This window comes from Halichoerus grypus, chromosome 6 (genome assembly GCF_964656455.1).
Source record: "Halichoerus grypus chromosome 6, mHalGry1.hap1.1, whole genome shotgun sequence".
Lineage (NCBI taxonomy): Eukaryota > Metazoa > Chordata > Mammalia > Carnivora > Phocidae > Halichoerus > Halichoerus grypus.
In genome coordinates, this window is record NC_135717.1 from 102,779,860 (window position 1) to 102,795,094 (window position 15,235).

Genomic DNA, 15,235 nt, shown 5'->3' on the forward strand with positions numbered 1-15,235 from the left:
TCTGTGAAGCAGTGGAAATACTGTACAATGGTGGGCTCTAGCTTATCTCCCCCCCAACTCCACGGTCAGTGGCATCACCACATCTGTAGCCTGAAATGAGCCATGGTAGAAGTATTTATGGGAAATTGGCAAACTCTGCAAGTCAGGCTTTCCTTTCTTTGGAGAGCCAGGTATTAGACATTCAGCAGCATCCCCCCCTGGTGTTCATAATTCATCCCATCCCTTTCTGCTGCCATGTCTTCATCTCTCCTCTCTACAACTTATCCACACACACACACACCCATCAAATTTAAAATATGAAAACAAAAACCTAACACACCTCCAGATAGCATCCTTTTCCACCATTCCTTCTTTCCTTCGTCGATTTATTTATTTATCTGAGAGAGAGCGAGCACGTTCAGGGAGGGGGCACAGGGAGAGGGAGAATCCTGAAGCAGACTCCCCACTGAGTGTGGAGCCTGGCGCGGGGCTCGATTTCTCGGCCCTGAGATCATGATCTGAGCCAAAACCAAGAGTTGGACGCTTAACCAATTGAACCATCCAGGCACCCCTCCACCATTCCTTCATTGCCAAATTTACTGACAATGTTCTTTCTGTGCTTAATTCCAATACTTTCTTCCCATCAATTCATTAATTTAGTCATTTCACAAATATTTGAGCAAGTACAATTAACCAGACACTATAAAAGTAACTGGGGGTACAAATGTGAGCAAAGTTCAACACGGTCCCTCCTTCATGAGAGTCACATGTTGAAGCCACCTTGAAATCTCCAATATTCTATTAATTCCTCTTTTTTTCTCCTCCTTGGCCTTTCTTTAAAAAATTTACAATTTCCCTAAAATGCTGTCTTTTCCTCCATGGCCCTCCATAAAAAAGTCAAGATTTCCTCAATGATAGGACTCTCTCTCTTATCTCTTTTCTTCCTTCCACAGGAATTTCATTTATTTCTGTGATTTCATCCTCCTCCTACTCTCAGAAAACCTATTTCTCCCCTAGCCTTCCCATCTCATAACTGGCACCACCATTCACCCAACTGTTGAAGCCAGAAACCCCCAAAACCTCATTTCCTGCCTTTCCCTTACCCCTCCCTTCATCTCAAGCATCAGCAAGTCCTGTGGGACCTATATCCAAAAGATGTCCCAAATCCAACATAGCATTTCATCCCAGTCCTTGTCACCCTTGGCCAAGACCTTTTTCTTCTCATTCAGTCTGTATAAAATTCTCCAAACCCTCCTCCCTGCTTTATCCTTGCCCCCTCAATCAAGCACTACAAAGAAGCCAGTGAACATTTTAAAAAAGAAATGTGATCATTTCTCTCAACACTTAAAACAAACAAACAAGAAACCTCTAAAGTCTTCCCTCGTCACCCAGAATAAAATCCAAACTTCATTTCATGGCCAACAGGGCCCTTCATTATCTGGGCCTGGCCACTCCCTGACCTCGCCTCTTGCAACTCCCACTTGCTCATTATCCCAAGTCTGGAACCTTCTGCCCAGATCTTGGCTGGTCTTTGCAGGACGAGCTCCTCCTGTCATTATAAGGATTCCGGAGGCCTTCCCTGACCAACCAACCCAAATTTGGCCCAGCCAGGCCGGCTCATCACTCTTCATCACACCATCCATTCCTTGGTGGTTATTTAGTGTCTGTCTTCTTCTACTGCAAAAGAAGCTACATAAGAAAAAGGACCTTGTCCTCCTTACTTACCAGGACATCCCTGGTGCCTAGAACAGTGCCTGGCACATGACAGATGTTCAATAGCCATTTGTTGATGAATGAATGATGAATGGAGCAAGATCCAAAAACAGGCAAAAGTGGAAATAACTGGAAATTAAGACCCTGAAATGAGAGTTTTCAGGGACCGCACAGAGAAATAAGAACTGCAATCTGAAGTGGTAAAGTGCTAATAGGATGAATCTAATTTTCATCTTTATTAAATTCTGACTTGCCCATGGTTCGAGTTATTTTAGAGGCAACCTAATTTAGTGAGGGCCCGTTCTGATGAATCTATGTTAATTTTCATAGCTGGGTCAAAATATTTTTTAAAAGAAAGAAAACTACATGCTTCAGACAAGTGTGTCCTGTATCCTCAAAAACATTTCTGAGAAGCAGAGTCCCCTGGGCTTCCTCCCATACTCGTGCTGTGATAAATTCCTGTCACACACGAAGAGTGGCGGGGAGGGAGCAGGAGAACATAGCACGCACTCCTCCCCCACACTCCCAGGGTGCCTGCTCTCCAATGCAAGGTTCTTCCACCAGGGACACAGTCTAGTGTCTGTCCTTCTTAACTGCGGCTTCACAGACCCATACCTCCCCATGCTTCCAAATCAAGGCACACAGCAGGGCAGCTACTTGCTGCTTCTAGTGACTCCTTTCCTACCTAATCTAATTCAGGGAAAGGGAGGAATGAAGACAAGGAGAAAGGAGGGAAACAGAGAGGGAGAGGGGCAGTCACGAAACACTCACTCAGTACTTTACTTCTCCTGCCCACCCACGCTACACCAGGTGGTGCTGGAGGGTGAAAATGGGCATGGGGAGTCCAGCTTAGTACCTCATCATGGACCACACAGCTCGAGGAGACACTGGGAATCCATTGCTCTTGGGTTCTGGTGGCGATGGGGAGTGGCAGCCACCCCAAGCTCCTCGGTGAGGAAATCGATGCTGCTTCCCATTCTCCCGGTGAGGGTGCACAGGCAGCGAGGGGGGCTGAGGGTTCGAAGGCTGCTGTGGGCTGCACTGATGGATGACCCCATTGCTCCTAATTGTGCACGTGGCATTGAGGGGAAAGAAAGTCAAACAGAATGACAAGGCTTGCAACAAGAAATAATAGTCCCCTGGCCCACTCCCAAGTCCTGTTCCCTGGAAGCAACCATTCTCAAGTCTTTTAGCTCTTTTGTTTCTGGTATGTATCACAATGTTTTAAAAATAACACAATTATAACATTATTTTTTTATTTTAGAACTTAGCCTTACTACGCTAGAAGACTAGGTCTCAGTCCCTCTTACATGGTCACCAATGCATACATACATGTGTGTGCACGCATGTGCACACAAACACACATACACACACACACACACATTCACACACCCTCTTCTTCACCCCTCGTCCTCCAAATAGATTTCTTTCAAAATATTTGGTTGAAGTGGTATTCGGGATTTACATAATTATGATCTTATAAAATCCTGTTCATAGCTGATCTATCCAATGTACCTTGATTACATTTTCTTTCATTAATCCTCTGAGATAGAATTCATAACCACCGAAGGGGCAAAAATTAAAACGTCTGATACTACGAAGTGATGCCCAAAATATGGAGCAAAGCAAAGGGGATTCTCAGACATTGTTGCAATCGTTTCAAGAGCAATCCTTCAATATAGGACACAGTGAATGTGCATCTATCCATGGTCCCAGCAACTCTACTTCTATGGTTATACCTGAGAGAAACCCACATGTATTTGCACATACACACACACAAAACCCACTGCAGCATAGTTTAAAATAGCAAAAAATGTACCAATAAACTAAATTCCAAATCCAGAAAAACAGATAAATTGTGATATTTAAATACTGTACAACAGTTAAACTGAATATATCTACAACGATGTACCTCAAAATCCCAATGTTAAATGAAAAGCTAGTGATACTATTGATATAAAGTTTGAAAATATGTTAAAAATATACTATTTGATATTCACTGGTAAATACATATTAAGTAATGGCATAAAAATAATCATAGAAATGAAAAGTGATGAATTCAGGACGGTGGTTACTCTCAGAGAAAGAGGTTAGGGACTGGAGTCAAGGAATGTTACTCTCTGCATGTTGGAAATGATACACAAATTTTTAGAAAAGAAAGAAAAGTAAAAAGAAATTTAACTTTTGGGAGCTGATCTTTCACTGAAAATGTTTCTTTCTAATGGTGATGTCAAATCAAAGAAATCCCACTCCATTCCTGTGGCCCAATCTTAAAATTTGGGAATAAATTGTCCTTCATGTAGAAGGGCTTCCAACATTCATTTTTGTTACCATTTCTTTCCTGGTGCCTGAATCATATGATAAAAGACCTCAACAAAAACCTAATGCCAAGATGTTTATTCTAAATGAACAGATAAAGTGGGAGGACAGCCCTAAGAGTTTGTGCAAAGCTGTGTGTGTGTACATTATTCTGGGAAAAGGGACACAATTCCGTGAGATTTTCAAAAGGGTCACGACCCTCACTACACTCAGAACGTCTGAGCTGATCTCATGGTACAAATGTGAGCCCAGGCCCTGGGCAGCAGATGTCCTGGGAGGTCTCTAGGTCCCTGCTCTGTGTTCCGTCCACAGAGGCTGGGGTTACTCAGGGGGCAAGCCTGTGGCTCTGGAGTCACACAGACAGGGATCCAAATCCTGGCTCCCCCCGAGATTCGGTGACTCTGGAGAGGTCACTTTCTGTGATTCTGTTTTCTCCTCCATAAAATGAGGCTAACAGTTATTCTGAGCATTAAGTGACTTCATGCCTGCAAATGGCATGGCACAGTGCCTGGCATGTGGCCAAGACTCAAGAGAGATCTTAACCGTTATTGGCCAGGTCTCCCCGGCACATGCTCTCTGTCCTGACCGCTATTCGCAACTGTCATCAGTTACTTGTGTAATGACTTAGATAACGTCTGGCTCCCCCACTATTGTATATGCCCCTGGAGGGAAGAAATCTTCTCTCTTGTTCTTGGCCAGGCACAGAATGAGTATGTGTTGAATGGGTGGATGGAAGGATGAAGGAAAGAACGAATGTCTCCACTTATGCAGAGCTGCGGCTGGTGAGAGCCAAAAGCGACTAAAAAACAAAGCAGGGACTATGAACTGTGCAACTTCGGGGCTACGTATCAGCAGTATGATTCCTCCCATAGAACTTCCCGCGGTTTAGTATTAGGAAGGCCAGGAACAGTTCTTAAAGAAATAAAAGAGACAATTATCCCCTTTGAAAAAAGCCTGGCTCAACAGCGACCAGATGAAACAGAAAGGAGTATATAGGCACCGGTGGGCTGGAGAGTCCCGAGACCAGAGGACACATGACTTCATGGATGAGGTTAAAATCGCTCTGGACTGGACCACAGGGGTCTGCAGTCAGTCGTCACATCCTTCTGCTGTCAGTGAGGCAAAGCAGAAAGGGCTTAGGACGCAGAGCTACAGAGGAGGCAAGGAGAAGTGGGAACAGGAGGGGTTGCTAGGTCATCCTATAAAAAATAAGGCCGGCACCTCAATCCCTCCCATTGGTCAAGAGGATAGAGAGGCAAGGCATTCTTATATAAGCCAAGGGGAGGTCCTCAGGCTCACAGCTTTCTTGGCATGAGCTTAGGTCAAAATGATAACCGAGCTCCTTCCTTTTACAAGCCTCTGAGATTTACAGAGAGCCAATAGAGCACTAAAGTCTATTTAAATTATCTCTAAGCACGCCCAGGCAGGAAGGTGATCAGAATGTAATGGCTCATCTCAGCTTGTTGCCACTCAATAACACTGCTCTTATCTTTATGTCAAGGAGTATAAAGAGGTAGGGAATGCGATAAAAAGGCAGGGTATTTTTTAAAGCTAAAATTCTTCGTCGGATGAAGCAGAAGAATAAATCAACCATGTTTTTTTAAAAGTTCAAAAGTAAGGGCCTTATAATTACCGAAAAATGGGGTCTGCATGGCAAATTGTTAGTAATTATGGATTTGAAAGAGGAAGAAAAATATAGTGTGTGCTTCAACTTTTAATATGCCATAGCATTCTTACCATCTATAATCCACAGATATAATGAATGTGCTTAAACTCTTTAACTGAAAATAGGCTACTAAATAAACTTGACCTTTAATTTGAATATAACATGTATGGTTTAAAGTGGCCTTTTGTGGAATTCCAAAACAAGACTCCCAAATACTCTTAGGTAACAGCATCAGCCCTAGAACAAGCAAGCAGACCCAACTTAGCAGTGCTTTTTGATGGGTAACACTCATTTGAATGCAGGGATTCAAGGCAAGCTGTTAAGAAACAGTTACCCCCATTTGCAACCACTTCTTTTTGCGAATCAGAATTTCTTAATAATATGCAACCAAAACAATCTAGCAACATAAACTTAGCAATTAACATAGATACTTTCCAATTCCAAATTTGGGGCTCACAAAATCTTTATAGTCCTCATTGATTTTTATAAAGTGTGAAGGGTTTGAAATATCTAACACATTTATCTTAACAAAACAAACTTTATTAATTTATGGTCTAAGATGAGGTTACGTTTAACAAAATGTTATACTTTTTTTTTTTTACTGAAAGTTTGAAAGCTATTGATTTAAGTAATTCTTCTCTGCACATACATTGCTTGATATCCAAACTTTAAAATGACTTACGATTTCTCTTGCTTGTGGGATAGGGAAAAGAGATCATAAACCAAGCACACTCCAAACACCGTGATGCCTGTCTCTTTCACCAGCATGGCGCAGGTCCCCAAAAACAAACTGAGCAGCAAGAAGAAGGGAGAAGTGGTGGGAGGGAAACATTCCCCAATATGATGCTGGTCCACACTCCTGGAAAACAAGATCAAGGCTCTTTTAACCTAAGAAGAAATGTGAGTCACTGAGAAATACTAACTTTTAAAAATTAGATTTAACAATCAATTTCATTGTATTCTAAATAAGCAGGTGAACAAATATTTCTTCATGAATATTCATCACAGAATTATTTAAAATTGCAAAGATGAGAAAAAGTGAATGCCCAACAACACTGAACTCGGTACTTAAATTAAGGTACATATAAATTATGGTAAAATATGACATATAACAAATGGACACTAAAAAACCACTTAAAATGCTACCATAGAGATATAGTTAGTAGCATGGAAGGATGTTTAAGTGAATATATTTTAAGTGAATAATACAGATTACTAAGCTTATGCATGAACTCTGAAACCAGGTTCCCTGGGTTCCAATCACAGCTTTACAGCTAACTGGGTATTTTGGGGCAGGTTATTATACCTCTCTGTGCCTCAGTTCCCTCATGTATGAAATAGGATCACAGTGACTTACAGAATTAAATAAATGTAGGCAGAATTAAATAAATGACTTACTACATGCGAAGTGGTGATCATCATTATTGTTATTTTGGTGAAGGTGTCTCATATGCTTCTGTACATAAATCAGTCAGTGGATATAGATACATATACCGAAATATAATCCTCATTTCCTCTGTGATGAAAATACAGATGTTTTGGCCTTTTTCTTTTTTTGGTTAATTGGTATTTTGAAGTTTATTTTCCAAGGGGATGTATTAGGTAAATTTTTTTTCTCAGTATAATTTCCAGCAGGGATTTTCAAAAATCTTCCCGAGCTATAAAGCCTTTTTTCAACTTACAACATAGAATCAGCCCACACCCAAAAACATCACTATTCCTTCAGTAAGTGTCACACCCATCTGCCCCTACTCCTCTGAAGTAAAGGCCAATATTTCTGTAGTTAGGAAACCTTAGTTGTATTATGTCTTGGAACAATGACCTAAAATTATTTGCCAAAATTGCAGTGGATATACATTTTTTTCTGAAGCTGGTCTACAAGTTTCAATTGCTAAGAGTAAGAATGGCATGCACAGTAGAAACTGTAATCCCATGGCTCATTATCACATAGAGATAGATGGACACAACGCTGGCCTCACCATGTTCCCGAATGTACCATCCACACAGAAAAAGCCCAAGAGAATAAGTTTAAACCAAAAGGGAACTGTTAATCTTGTTCTAATACCAGAGTTAAACAGCAAAGAATTACCTGGTGAATTTGCGCTTCCATTGTTAAGATTTTTCACAATACCATTTCCAATGACTGGCAATGCAGTGTTGAGTCACAAAGCCAGGCCTAGGAGACTAGTACTGGACATGTACCCCCCACTTTTCACAAGTTCACGTTACTTTAATGAAAGACCTACATGAGTACCTATTTTCTGTAACAGGAAGAAATCCGAAGAGGATTTTTGCTTTTATGAAAGAAGGTGAAAAGCAAAAACAGTGTTTAGTGTTTATTCTGTAGGAGTGTTACAGAAGCGGTGCGCCCCCCAGGCAGCAGAGCGGCCCTGCCAATCGGCTCTATCCCCAGGGCCACACTCAGCATCTCAGCACCCAGCCTCCAGAGCTTTGAACTGTGTGAGCATCCGTGCTTTATCTCCATTTAATCTGTTCATCCATTAGCGAGATGTGTCTGAAGGTATCAGAAAAAGCCCAAGAGAAGTTGTTTTTGGGGTCTTGGAATGCCCCCAATTTTTCCATATCAATTAATGACCACTGTTTCTTCAACTTGAGGCCATGTTAGCTTACAAAAGGTGTTCACAGAAACGCTCTACTTTCGGATAGCAGGGGAAACCTGTACTAAGAAAAGGCTCCACTCGTTAAACCAAAATTCCTAAGAATTTATTCTTTTCATTCTTGGTCATCCAAGGTCTAAACTGGTTTATAACAGGGTTTCTCAGTCTGAGGACTACCGGCATTTTGCGGAAAATGGTGCTTTGTTGTAAGGGTTGTCCTGCACATTGTAGGACCCTTGGCCTCTACTTACTAAATGCCAGTAGCACCTTTCCACTTAACAACAAGCGAAAGTGTCTCCAAACATTCCCAAATGTCCCGAGGGGAAGACCATAACTGCCCCATATTGAGAACCACTTGTTTAGAATTGTATTGCTCAGAGTCACTGGGCTCTGAAAGATGGCAGGTCAATTAACTCATCCAAAGATCAACATTCACAAATCCCTAGCCAGGTATCCCTCCATGAAGTAGGGTGACATGATTCACTGGCCCCCTTTCTTCTGGGCCACCCCCTGAGCCATCTACCCCACTCCCATTCTCTTTTTAACCTGCCCCTTTCCCTATGTGGATATGTCACAACTCAAGTGAGAATCTGAGCACTTTGGGGAGTAAGGGCAATATAATGGGAAATTATTTTATTGCTTTTCAGCATCCCAAAGTAAGGAACTTATGTATTTTGATGAAAGAATGTATAAATTAGAAAACCACAGTTAAGAAATACTACCTCCAATTCAGCCTTTGTTATTTTAAGCTCTGAGCTACTTTAGTGAGGATAATAAAGAGGAAAAAAAATTAAGACCAAAATGAAAAAGGAGGAATTAAACAAATCACGGCCAAACAGAAGAGAGGACTTACACCCAATATATATTGGCTCGGAGCTTTCAAATTCCATTCTCAGTAAGAAATGACAAGTAAGAATAATCAAGAAGCCAGAGCTTCCCAACACTGGGAGAGCAGTTCCCTTTAAAAGGCGATGGCAAGGTTCAGAATGTGGCTGGAAGAGAGAGCAGCCTTGCATTTGCTAAGGGGGGATTTTCTATGCTGGTCTCCACAAAGCTCTCTGGGCATTTTGCTGCCAAGAAGCCTCCCTCCTTTCTCAGATAGATGCTCAAAGTCTGTGCGTGCGGGACACACACATACACACACACCCCCCCCCCCCCAGAAATTCCCCAGGGGAAAGCAGGATTGCAACCACAGAGAAGGGCATTCTTAGCCATACCTACCTATTGTAGGAGAGAAAGGCCAACAGAAAGAACAGGCATGCTAACACATCGGCTCTGCCAACAATTCCAGCCACCTAGAAAGTTTGAAAAAATAAAGACCTCAGAAAATGGCTTTCAGAAAACGGTTACAGAAATGCATTCATTTTTAGATGAATGTAAAGTATGATAAAATGAGAAAACACATTGTTCTTCAAATCTGACACGACTAACCACCTCTGGTTATCATATATATAACAATAAGTTTATAGAAGGAGAAAAAGAGGAAGGAAGGGAAAATATTTTCATGCTTAATTTCATTTTTCACCGTTCTTCTATAGAAGGGCAATTCAGATCATCAAGGTTTATTCATTTACTGGTTTATTCAAAAATATTTTTTGAGCAATGACTGAGTGCCAGACACTGCACCAGTCTTTGGTACCAGAGTGCTACTGGAGCAGAGGATATTTACAGAGGACTAGGAAAAAATAAGTTTAGGAAATGATAATCCTGGTAAAAATAGGAATGAGTATGAACTCATGATCACCATGTGAGCACATGTACATGTGCGTGTGTGTGTGTGTGTGTGTGCGCGCTTCTTAGTTCTGTCCCTGAAAGAGCCTAAAAGCAAGATAGCTCAGTAGCAAAGAGCCATCCTGGCACTGACCACCAACCATTCCTCCACTAAATAGAACGTGGGCTCCCTGGAGAAGTGGCCGGTTCCAAGGCTGAGGCTAAGGAGATACCAGAGGAGCTTGGATCATCTTGTCATGTTAGAAGGTAAGAAAGTGTGCAAAAAGTGACAGGTACATGTTAAAAGGACACAGAAGCCAGTGACAAGGGGCTCCCACTGACCAAATATCAGGCCATTTGAACATCAAAATAAATAAGAACAATAATAAAACAAACCATTAAAAAAAACAGACATTCATGAGTGCATCCTGATATTGATGGATGGATGAATGAATGCACATATAAGTACATACATAAATACAGTAAACAAGTGAATGGGAAAAAACAGAAAGCTCTTCCTTACATTGAAAAGCCAGTTCATGAATGTGGAGAGAATAGTGTGGTTGGCAAATAGCCGTTTTGCATCCAAAAGATTCAAGATTAGAATGAGCGAGAGACATCACAAAATACCAGTGGATGCTAAATCTAGGGTGTAAAGGTTTAATAAAGCATGGAGTATTTATTAGTAGGGCTTCAACACACTTCCTTCAAAGAATTTACTTGTTAAATAAAAAAGTAAAAAAAATAATTATACTATGGAGAAAATGCATTACACCTTAACTGCGGAATCAAACTTGACCTCACCAATAAAGGGCAAATAGATGTGGCATGTCTCTCTGCAGGTGATAACCTGAGAGGGACACAATATTGCCTTTGTCAAATTCCAGCCAGGGATACATAACCTGAATATTCAGGAGAAGACATCAGACAAACCCAGGGTGAGGAACACTCTATCAAATATATAAATACATATATTTTATATTAATAAAGTATAAAATACAACAATTCTACATCATTTTATATCATTAATATTTTAATATCTCCTCCTTTATATTGTATCATGATTTACTAAATACATTACAACTCCTATAATCTAATGTATTATAATACTGCCTATATTAGTACATATTACATGTATATTATGCTTACATAATATACTACATGTGCATATATTATGTATTTCTATTTTATATACTGTATATTTCTACATATTTCAATATTCTGTATTTACATACAATAGAGTTATACTATTTGTACTTATACATTATAAAAATTTAATATAAAATATAAATAAGGAAGTTTAGAAAATATAAATTTTATAAATCATGGGTTATAAGTTATACAACACATATGTATTATAAATAATAATCATTTGAAATAACATATTACACATCAGTTGCAATGTTATAATAAATATCATGTAAACAGTTTATAATATACATACTAAATATAAGTTTTAAATTATATTTAAAGCTGTGAATTATATTATAGAAAGACAATGAAGACTGGTAACTGTTCCAAACTTGAGACTAAAGAGAAATATGACTAATGGCCTTGGTTTTAGAAAATATACAACTAAATTATTCAGATGTAAAGAGGCATGAATTATGCAACCTACTCTCAAATGTTTCAGAATACGAATAATATTTTTATATATTAAGGGGAAAAGAAAGGAAGAATGATTAGCCTGGTGATGGGTATTGAGGAGGGCACGTTCTGCATGGAGCACTGGGTGTTATGCACAAACAATGAATCATGGAACACTATATCTAAAACTAATGATGTAATGTATGGGGATTAACATAACAATAAAAAAATTAAAAAAAAAAAGAAAGGAAGAATGACAAAACAAATGTGGTAAAATGTTAAAAACTGGTGAATCTGGGCAATGAGTATATGGTCATTATATTTTTGAAGTTCAAAAATTTTTTTTAACTTGTTACTTAAGAAAGGGACTGAAGTGGAGGGAGAGTGGGGAACAAGACAGCTATTTATAAATCTTTGTGTTAGTCCACTACTACTTAAAACGTGCGAGCATTTCTCTTGATTTTTTTGAAATTCAAGAAATAAAACTGTAAAGGAAAAAAATGGGGTATGGTTCAAAGAATGCTTCTCACAAAGGCCATGTATGCGCTGGATCTTAAAGATGAGTAAGAGCTCACAAGGGGAAGGAACAGGGTTGACATTTCAGGCACAGAAAACTGCATCACCCAAACCATCCAGGACCTGTAGTCCACTGTGTTAGAGAATCAATCATAATTAATAGCAGAAAACAGTGTTCTGGGAAATACACCTATAAATACTCTCATATAATGAGCACACTTTGCAGTGACACATGCATGTAGCTAGATCATCCAAGGCTTGAATATAGACTCCTTCTCTTGTGATTTGAGTGAGACTCAATTTTGTTATCTTTAATTTCTGGGATTTGGTTTTGTTATCTTTATTATTTTTTAAGATTTTATTTATTTATTTATTTGAGAGAGAGAGAGCACGAGCAGGGGAGAGGGGCAGAGGCAGAGGGATAAGCAGACTCCCTGCTGAGCAGGGAGCCCGATGACATGGGGCTTGATCCCAGGACCCTGAGATCACGACATGAGCCAAAGGCAGATGCTTAACTGACTGAGCCACCCAGGTGCCCCCCATTTTGTTATCTTTAAAATGAGCATAACACCCCCACCGCATGTTACTGTTGTGATTAATAAGATGATACATCTGAAGTGCGCACTCAATGTGGGTGTCCTTTTTTCTTCCTTTTCCCTGCAGAGAAGGTGGGTGGGACTCAGTGCTGAGACAGGTTTTCTTGTGGGGCTTATAGAAATCATCTTTTTATGGGGCGCCTGGGTGGCTCAGTCGTTAAGTGTCTGCCTTCGGCTCAGGTCATGATCCCAGAGTCCTGGGATCGAGCCCCGCATCGGGTTCCCTGCTCGACTGGGAGCCTGCTTCTCCCTCTCCCACTCTCCCTGCTTGTGTTCCCTCTCTCGCTGTGTCTCTCTCTGTCAAAAAATAAAAAAATAAAATCTTTAAAAAAAAAAAAAAAGAAATCATCTTTTTATATTAAGGCTTATATGTATGATATTTTAATTTAACTTTATTAGATAATCAAATATATTAGTTAAAAATATAAATAGGAGATAATTTAATTATATACTTGCATAGGGATTGATAGCAAGTCACATACTGAGCAAAATTCTTGTCCAATCTACACCAAGAGAAACCTGGATATGGCTAAAGAATTTCACGAGCAGTAGAGTTAAAAGGTATTAGCTGATGTGGATGCCTGGACCACACGCTGTTTATTGATCCATTAATCTATAAGCAGTTTGAGTGCCAAATCAGGAAGACTGCCCGACTCAAGGGAGGTAGGCAATGACGATACGGTGTCACCTCAGTGTCAAGAACCAGCTCAGACTCAGTCAGGAGAGCAACAATTGCACACGGATCGCTTGTGAGCCCAGATCTGCTCCATCTGCACAACAGCGTCTCTGAGCATGGAGCTCAGCATCACCTGCAAGGCCCCTGAAAGGTGAAACAGAGAGCCCAGCTCGCTAGCAACAACATCTTAGGATAAGGCCACACATCTGGGCCCAGAGGGACACTCATCATGGCACAACTGGTGCGGCCAACTCGCACAACAGCAAGACTTGCAAGCTGATACTGGGTGTAGCAAGTTGGAAGGAGGCAGTCACAAGCTAGGCAAGCATAACTAATGTGCTAAAGGCGCCTGAAGCCTCCTTCTCAGATTGCAGCCAGTTTGTGCTGCCGGGAAGCCAGCTGGACGTGCCCAGATAGAAAGAATGTAGCATCCCTCGGAGCAGAAGCTCAGAGGGCAGGTTGAAATGTTAGTGCTGACACTGAGAGACTGAACACCTACTCGATGTCCCTGTTGAGCTGGGGTCTCTGGGGCAAGGGGGTTAGAGGTCTTAAAAACAAAGTGCTTGTCATCAACTACTGTATGTCTAGACCAACCATCCACTTTCACTGCAATTCAGTTAGTCAGTATCATCATGTTCAGTAACAGCATGATTTATTCCACTCAACAAACATTTCCCAAGGACCTCCTCTGTGCCGGATACTGTGCGAGATGGAGGAGTATGCCGTGCCGAGAGGCGTTTAACATCCGGGGGGTGGGGGGCAAGGGGGTCAAAGGAGGGTATTAATACAATAAAAGGGAGCCGCGTGTATCATAAAGAGGAGAAATAATTGCCATGAGAAGAATGGAGGGACTGACTTTGCAGAATCTGGAAGGCTTCATGGAAAGGCTGGTGTTATACACTAAAACCTAAAGGACAAGCAAGGAGGGCTCAGTAAGCTCAAGACAGGGGAATGTGAATCCGGGACCCGAGAAGGACCACAGAAGCATTCCAGGCAGAGGAAGGCGCAGTCTGAAAACACAGGAGGTGTTTCTGGAAGGGAAGGCATAAAGTGATGAGAGCATGGAGTAATAAGCAAATGAAAGGGGACAGGAGTGAGCAAATATGGGATGTTAAGTTGGAGCTCCCGGGGCTTGATTCTAAGACAACATAGGCTGAACTGTAGGATGCCGGGAAGTACAAAGGACTTAGCCAAAAATACATGCAGATGGATAGCATGCATTTCTGCCTCAAGCTGCAGGTTTTCCTCACCAAGAGGGTGGTTTTTACCTGGGAACTGAATCCTGTAACACAAACTCAAAGGATGGTAAAAATGAGAAAACTTCACTGGGTAGCATTCAAACAATGTAACCAATCAGATCTAAGTCCTAGCAAGCTTAACAGAAACACATGTGAAAAATACCAATTAATTTAATTTGCCCCCCAAACTTCTTATTTCTTAGCAGACCATTCATAGGATTTGCATAAAGTATACCATATGTACCAAGTTATTGATTGTTCCCTCTGCACGAATGAGTTCCATTAGTGTCAGACAGGGCCAGGAAACACACACTTAACATGCAACAGCTGAAAGCCAGGCTGACTGATTAGATCATGACCAATTCTCTCCTACGTGCTCTTGTCCCAGTTCTGGAAATGGTGACCTTAACCCTCAACTCCATGTGTCAGTATCTCCTGTTCTTGCTTTTGACTTGACATAAGTGCCTTCCTTCCAACCAATAATGTTTCTATGATGATTGCTAAGTTTCCATTCCCACTGGGGAATTACAATGATTTTCCCCATTTTCCCAATTTCTCTGCTTATTTTTCTGATGATTCAGAAAATATACTGTCAGAAAACCCTTCGAAGAATCACA

At 40.8% G+C, this 15,235-nt stretch overlaps 1 protein-coding gene across 3 annotated transcripts in view; it reads right to left on the minus strand.

Annotated features, from left to right (window-relative positions):
• TMTC1 (transmembrane O-mannosyltransferase targeting cadherins 1) overlaps positions 1-15,235 on the minus strand; it is a 259,957-nt gene that overhangs the window by 217,973 nt on the left and 26,749 nt on the right. For 2 of the 3 annotated variants that reach the window (XM_078075833.1, XM_078075831.1), the window contains exons 3-5: positions 9,517-9,590; positions 6,360-6,536; positions 2,549-2,755 (exon numbers count right to left, since the gene is read on the minus strand). In XM_078075833.1, the coding sequence (XP_077931959.1) occupies positions 2,549-2,755; positions 6,360-6,536; positions 9,517-9,590 (458 nt within the window). The remainder of the gene's footprint in view (positions 1-2,548; positions 2,756-6,359; positions 6,537-9,516; positions 9,591-15,235) is intronic. The other variant, XM_078075832.1, reaches the window with a different exon arrangement.